Source organism: Otolemur garnettii, unplaced genomic scaffold (genome assembly GCF_000181295.1).
Source record: "Otolemur garnettii isolate 467f Iridium unplaced genomic scaffold, OtoGar3 scaffold00013, whole genome shotgun sequence".
Taxonomy (NCBI): Eukaryota; Metazoa; Chordata; class Mammalia; order Primates; family Galagidae; genus Otolemur; species Otolemur garnettii.
In genome coordinates, this window is record NW_003852408.1 from 5,829,817 (window position 1) to 5,837,547 (window position 7,731).

At 38.0% G+C, this 7,731-nt stretch overlaps 1 protein-coding gene across 15 annotated transcripts in view; it reads right to left on the minus strand.

Moving 5' to 3' along the window:
• MFF (mitochondrial fission factor) overlaps positions 1 to 7,731 on the minus strand; it is a 35,324-nt gene that overhangs the window by 3,603 nt on the left and 23,990 nt on the right. For 6 of the 15 annotated variants that reach the window (XM_012802240.2, XM_012802239.2, XM_012802236.2 and 3 more), the window contains 3 exons: positions 6,643 to 6,801; positions 2,509 to 2,541; positions 1,078 to 1,137 (listed from right to left, as the gene is read on the minus strand). The exons of 3 other annotated variants lie outside the window; for them this stretch is intronic. In XM_012802240.2, the coding sequence (XP_012657694.1) occupies positions 1,078 to 1,137; positions 2,509 to 2,541; positions 6,643 to 6,801 (252 nt within the window). The remainder of the gene's footprint in view (positions 1 to 1,077; positions 1,138 to 2,508; positions 2,542 to 6,642; positions 6,802 to 7,731) is intronic. 6 more of the 15 variants (XM_003784889.3, XM_003784890.3, XM_012802234.2 and 3 more) reach the window with 2 other exon arrangements.

The window sequence follows — 7,731 nt, forward strand, 5'->3', positions numbered from 1 at the left end:
AAAAAAAAAAAAAGAATGGCTAAGACAAACCACTGGCTGAAAATATTTTCACAAAGGAAAAGGATGATAAATTTCAAGAAAAATACAATGGAAAACTATAATGAATTGAGTTAAAATTGCAAAAACAAGTCGACAGGATGATAAGGGACCTCTACAGGCACACTTTTTACTTCCTCCAATTCATATTCCATATTAACAAGAAACTGGTGTTTACCCCCTTCCCACTGCTTGAACAAATGTACCCCGTCTTCTAATCACAGAAATAATGCTGTTAGTTTTACATCTACTACTATGCATAATACATTACTGCTTAAAATAAAACTGGCTCTGAAAAAATTACAGCGACAGCATCTGCGAATACCAATCAGCTTTAGCTTTTGTTTTCTCAGAAGATGGGAAAACTAAGTGGGGATCTGGGCACTTGAGAACCACGGAGTATTTGTACATGCCATTGTGTCTGCCCTTGTGCATGACAGGAAGAAATAATTACTCAGGCTAAGCGTGTCTGAAAGTGAGAAGGGGGCAAAATTAAGAGAGAAAGGCTTAAAACAGCAGATGACAAAAATGTTTAAAACTAAATTCCCCTCCTAGTTGCTCCACTTCCCAAATTGTCAGCTTGTCAGTGCTCATTTCCTCCAGGAAGGTGATACCTTACGCAGAGGCTTATCCACGTACTAAAAGTGCCTTCATAGACCATTAACACCTAAAGAGGAAATGGTAGACAGCCCAGGCAGCAACTAAAAATGAGGAACCTAAACCAAGATCTAAGTGTTTTAGCAGATTGTTCAATGTTTAGAAGGATCTCCTATTAAGCTATTAAAATTGCATTTAAGTAAGACATTTCAGATATTCATATCATACAACATCTTAATTCTTAAACATTGCCCCTCAGCCTGTCTGCCAAATGTCATCACTGATCAGACTCCTTGTTCGTAGAAAGCTGCAGGACATACTCATCACGGAAAGCTGAGCGGTTCAGACTGTAACATAAAGGCATGCCTACGACATGTGTTATGCCTACAAAATACAGATTCTGTCAACCATTTACCCTCGTAATTACAAAGTCTCAAAATTTACCTGACGTTGTCATGATGAGGATTAGAAGTGGCGGCGGCAGACCCACCACGCAACACAGGTCTAAGGCAGGTTTTTGCGGGAGAAGGCACAAGACAGAATCAGGAAACAGAGAAGTAATAAAATGAAAGCAAAAAGAAGACAAATAAATGTCAAATTGGATTATATTGTATGTTTCAATACAATATAATATTTAATACTTTAAAAATCTTTGTCTCCTATGTTCTCCATTTTATGGTTTTCAGAACTTTAACACTTTACGATTGACTAAAGAAACAAAGGGAATCTGGGTTTATGCAGTAAAACAGCTCCAACACATATTCGTTTTGGTGCTTATGACTTACTTTATACCATTTAAGACAGAGGCTGTTTTAAAAGTGTAATTCCTCTATTCTAGTTGGAAAAAAATCACTAGCAACTTCAGAAGCACATCAGGAACGGGGTAACTGCACCCGCCTGGTCATGGCTGTTAATCTGACAAACAGTTCCATCTCAAAAACTAATCATTTCAAGAACTTGCCCTTTCTCGAAATTCCTTCTCTCTCACCTCATCCGTTCTGACTGGCACCTGCTGTCTCAATGTAGCTGTGCCTCATTCAAACTCTCAGCTCCCCAGAGGAAAGACACAGGCCTCAGCTCTGAAGCTGAGAGATCAGAGGCCAGGCGACAGCACATGAGTCTGAGCCAGGACAGCCAGGCCTGACAGGCAGTGCCTTGGGGGAATTTTCACTCAGTCCCAGCACTAGACAAGTAGTAACCTTTCCAATAAATTTTGTTTTTTTAAATCAGAAAACAAAAGCTCCATGTGTTCACTTGTCATTTCTCCCCAAAGTAATCAGTAATATTTACTAAACATAAAGGACATTGGGTTACAGGAACCATATAAAGATTTTAAGAATTATTAAATCCCATTTTCTCAATGTCTAATTCTCTAAGTAACTGATCTAGATTGGTCTGAATTTAAGTATCAAAGCAATAATTATAGCACATGCCATTTTTTCCTCTAAGTTGGAATAGCTGTAGAATTCTACCATACAAATCGCTGTTTTCTGACAACTGAAGTTTTAATGTTTATTTAGCTTCCACATGTCCCAAAGGTGCCTTTAGTACTTAAAGAATACATTTCTGAAGCCCAGAGGATAAGGGGTTCAAAGACTTTTGTTGACTAAATAAATCACATATCCTTGAGATGGGTTTTAAACTCATCCCATCCAACTAAAGTATTTATTCTGTGGTATTAGAAAAACTTACTTAACCACAACCTTAAATTATGCTAATATGAAAATGGCTAACTAAATGAAGCCACTGCTGTGTGCTTCCTAGATCTTTTTTTAAAAATGCACACTACTATGTTCAATTGGGTCTGCCATATTCTACATGTTCCACCACAGAGATCTCCCTTTATAATGCAGAGCCAGAAAATAATCCAGTTACCTTTCATAACGCATTTCATTTTGTCTTCTCACACTGGCAATTGACACATATAATATAAAAGTAAATTAGACAGGTATTTGGCAAAGTTAGAAACTTCATTCAAGCACCACTTTCTACCATACGTATGATTTAATACACATAAGAAGTTTTTTCAAAAGGAAGCTTTGTAGAGTGGCAAAGGGAAGGAAATCCATGGGTATCAGACACCAGCATTAACTTGTATACTGACATTTTTGAATAAATATATGAGTTAAATAAATGCTTCTTTGCTACAAAAATATAAACTGCTACAATAAATACTTTGAGACCAGCAATTCACATTTTTTAAAAGAAAAATTACAAATAGCATTGTATCAACTGCAACTTTGCACTATCTCAGTCTTCTAAGATCTATTACTAGGGATACTTGCCCAAAATATAAATTACTCACACATCAGTTTCTTATTCTATTCACCCAAAGCTAGTACAATCTGCCAAGGATAAACTGTGTAGAAATAATCAAGTCCTCCTAAAAATAAAACTTGAGCATGGGCTCAGCGCCTGTGGCTCAAGTGGCTAAGGCGCCAGCCACATACACCTAAGGTGGCGGGTTCAAATCCAGCCCGGACCCACCAAACAACAATGATGGCTGCGACCAAAAAATAGCCGGGCATTGTGGCGGGCTCCTGTGGTCCCAGCTACTTGGGAGGCTGGGGCAGGAGACTCACTTGAGCCCAGGAGTTGGAGGTTGCTGTGAGCTTGACGCCACGGCACTCCACCCAGGGGGATAGCTTGAGGCTCTGTCTCAAAACAAACAAACAAACAAACAACAACAAAAAAAACTTGAGCATGACCCATCTACCAATACTTGAATAATGCTATTATGTTTAGGAACTAAGTTTCTTTTTTATTTTTATTTTTTATTAGACAAGGGTCTGCATTATACTGCCTAAAATGGAGTGCAGGGGCTCTTCACAGGAGCCCCCACAGTACACTGCAGACTCAAGAGCTCCTTTCCCCCCACCCTCCACAGAGGCTGCGAATGTCACTGCACACCACCATGCCCGGCTTCTTTTTAAAAAATATTAATATTTTCCATTGGAGAATGAGATACATAGCTCTAACAGATATAGGTACTTCCTAATCAGCAAAGAAGCAATTGTAATAGCATTTTAATTTCCACTGCCACTGACCAAAGAACACACCTGGTGCTTTCCCCAAGTGTTTTGGTAAAATTTCAATATATTAGTTTTCCAAATGTCTAACAGTGACCTGTGTAAATAAACTCCCAACGTGTACTGAGGACTTAACTTGATTTTCATGTTGAGCTTGGTTTAGAATAGATCATCTAAGTTCTCATAAGAAAAAAATATATACGGTACATAAACCTATTGACAGTATCCTTTAATGTATCAACAAAAAATCACTCTTGTTAAACAACTGTGACTCAACCTTATTTTATGATAAAGCGAGCAGAAAGCTTTTGTGTCTTTCTGCCAAAGGGTTCTAGCTTAAATCAAGCATACCTTATATGTGATAAGACCAAAGATAAGATATTACATTAGCATTAGCAGCCAAGAGTAATAAACTAGAAAGGAAAAAAAAATGATTTACAGAGCAAGGAACATAAAGCACTTAAAGATTTTATAAGCAGGATTATTTTATAATCATGCAAGTAGAACATTATCCAAATTTCACATTCCTATTTCTTTCTTTCATCTTTTTTCCTCACCCAGGCAAGAGAGTGCAGCTCACAGCTCATAGCAACCTCAAACTCCTGGGCTCCAGCAATCCTCCTGCCCCAGCCTCCCAAGTAAGTGGGATCACAGGTGGACACCACCAAGCCTGGCAAAATTTTTTTTTTATTCTTAGTAGAAATAACATTTCACTCTTGCTCAGGCTGGTTTTAAACTCCTGACCTCAAGAAATCCTCCCATTTACATTCTTATTTCTTGTATCTGAAAAGTCACACTAAACACTCGTAGTAGAAATAAAAACTTATTTGGCACTTAAAATTCTGATCAAATCTTGTTCAACATTTAGATCATAAGAGCATTTGAATACAACTTTAAAAAAGAAAAAACCCTTTCAATGATGAAGGAAGGCATCAGTAAGACTGATGAGAATCTAGCCCTCCAGGCTCCAGGGTGACTAGAAATGGATCCAGGAGCAAAGTACCCTTAACATAGCAACTTCATGAATTTCAGAAATCTTAATTTAAGTAAGAAAAGATCATTCCTTCCCAGGCAGGGCATTTTTTAGTAACCAATTCACTATGATATTCAAAACTAAAATAAAATTTCACTCAAGGTTTTTCATAATAAGAAAATAGAAAGTGAAGTTTACATTAGTAAAATTTCTGATTTTGTATGTTTGGTCTTGACGCAAAATTTTTTTTCCATTAGGGAGAAAAAAAAAATCCTCCTTTTCACACATTCCATATCACATTACTGAACTGTCCGTGTGCTGAAGGGCTCTGTCATCCAGCTACTGCTAAAGCTGCACAGGATTTAGAAACATCTTCCTGGCTCCGATATTTTCACTGTAATAGCACTTTAGTAAGATACACAGGAGGATACCTGGGGCAGAATAAATCTGTTTTAAGAAGAAAGGAGAAAACAGGCCTTCGTAAACACATGTTCTTAAGGTGTCAGGTATTTTACAGTATCTTTTCAAAGAGCTCCTGGCATACTAAAGAATTTGAGGTTACTGTCCCTATTGCTATAAAGATAGAAAAGGGCAGAAAATTCCTCAAAAGAATCTGGAAAACTAGGTGTTATTATCTGCCCTCCTCTTTTTTTAACAGATGAGAAAAATGAGGCCCAAAGCAGCTCGGCAATTTGTTCAAGGCCCTCATGCAGCTTAAGTGGGTGGATCAAGACTGAATCTGACTGATCCACTGAATCCATGCTTTTTCTTCTGTACCTTGACACTTCTTACAGCTTCCAAACAGTCCAAGATAGTCTTTGAAGATTCCCAGAGCATAAAAGGGATTGTAAACCCTTGTATGGGGGGGGGCCAAGAAATATACATGTATATGTGTGTGTGTGTGTGTGTATAATTCCCTCTCACCACGAGAGTTCTCTTTAAGCTCTGTGTAGTTCAGCCCTGTGTCCAAATACATACCATTAGATTAACTCCAAGAAGGTTTAAAAAGGCATGGATCCAACCATGGTAAACAGTTAAGATTAGGTGCTCATGATGTACAGTGAAATACCTGGGGCCTGTGTGAGTATTAAAATCACTCAACAAGAAAAAGATTGTTCAGAGCAAGCTAGAATACTAATTGGTTCCTAAGGGAAGAAGTAAGATTTACTGGAAGGGCCAGCTTAATTTGTTGGGAGTTCCTTAAAATGTAAAAATTAACAATCTAAAAAACTAATAATAAAAATTCAAACCCCAATTCTCAGAAGCAACTAGATAAATATTCAGAGTTGAAATGAAACTTTCCCACACTATGCCAAAAAAGCTCCTCTAATTTCCTCTTTTTTAAGAATACCATGTAGGAACAAGGACAAAAAGTACTTGAAATAACTACAAAAAATTATTTATATGAACAAGTCTAAGTATGTTATGATTTTACTTGGAGATATTCAAAAGTGAGATGTTACCAATACTGAAAAATATCAGTATTATTAAAAAGATAATAGCTCCTGGGATTTTCAATATAGGCCTAGAAATCCAAAATTAAGGAGGAAAGGGGAACAATGTCCTGGCAGCTACACTGACATCACCGTCTTAGATCTACTCAATGAATCCAATCGAATTCATATCATAAATGGTTAAATCAAAAGACTTACTAAAGAAAACTAGTATGCTTCAGCCCAACATCCCACACTCAATCCAACAGTGTCCCTCAGCATACCCCTGAATGGACCCAATCACTTAGCACAGCCTTGGAGAAAAAGCCTTCTCCCTTCCATACATAGTTAGTAAATAGTCTCCTTAACAAAAAGAAAGCTAATGTAGTCCCATGAAATGTGAATTTTGGACAATAATTTCAAATTAAAAGAAAGCAAAGCAAGCTACTTCAAACCATTGCATCTTAGAAAGAGATCAGAAGGTGCAAACGTAAAAGGAAGACACCACAGTCCACTAGATAAGAAGCCAAAGAGTATGCAACACAGCCAGCAAGAGTCACTGACAGCCAGTCACCTGCGAGTGTCATCCAGCACATCCAAGATCTGCTGGTAAGCCCTACGAGTGGAAGACTGGATAAGCGACAAAATGCCACGAGCAGAGGAAAGATTAGCTCCGTCTTCAGGTAACATATGGGGAGGACAGACCCGAGCCTGTGGTGGCGATGGTGTCACACTGTTTACACAAGCACAGCAAACGAAGAGAAAAACACTCACATCAGATATTTATAAAACTTCAGCTGAGCAATTTTTATTTTACTTTTCTCAGTTTGTTAGTTTTCTTGCCCCCTTTCCCCCACCCCTTACTTCCCCCCCGAAAATAAACAAATCAAAGAATAAACATTTTGAATTGTTTTCAAAAACTAGCTACAAAGAAGTACTTGTACTTCTGCAACCCTACACATCAAAATTAACTGAAATGAACGAACAGCTTTGGAAAAGAGAACTACAGCAATGGATGTGTTCCACCCCGAACTGAGGAGAAGCTGCCTTCTTTGTTTAGAGTGTATACTCCCATTCAGGGAACCAAACCTCCACGAATAACACTGCAGACAACTTATGGATGAGCAGATGAGCAGGACAGGGAATTCTGGTACATGAGTGTCAAAGTTTAATACGTGAACCAAAAGTGATTCCATGAACCCACCATTTAAAATACTTCATAAATAAAGACAATGAAGCAAGCAGGGTATTTATAATGAGGAAACGACATTGATTTAAAGATGAACTAAAGACAGAAAGCTGTAACAAAAGCATGTTGCTTGTTTCATTGTAGTAAAGCATATGTACTCCAGTTAAGTGAGTAAAACAGAAAGCTAGTCCTAATTCTGTGAATACATATAGGGAAAGAAGGCAAGGAGACTTCTGAAAGTGTCTTGAAGGCTGATGAGGAATGGTCCTCGCAGTGACAGAAACGTTCACGTTCTGTCATGTGTAGGCTGAGATTCACGATTTCTGTTGGCTCCTCTGCCAGTGCTTCTGAAAGCTGACCATATTTGAAGGAAGCAATTTTCATAGCTCTAACCTAAACTCTTAAGATCTGTGTATAGACTTGGCATCTGTATTGTTTCATTAAATGGACTATGGCATTAGGATGGGGCCTCAA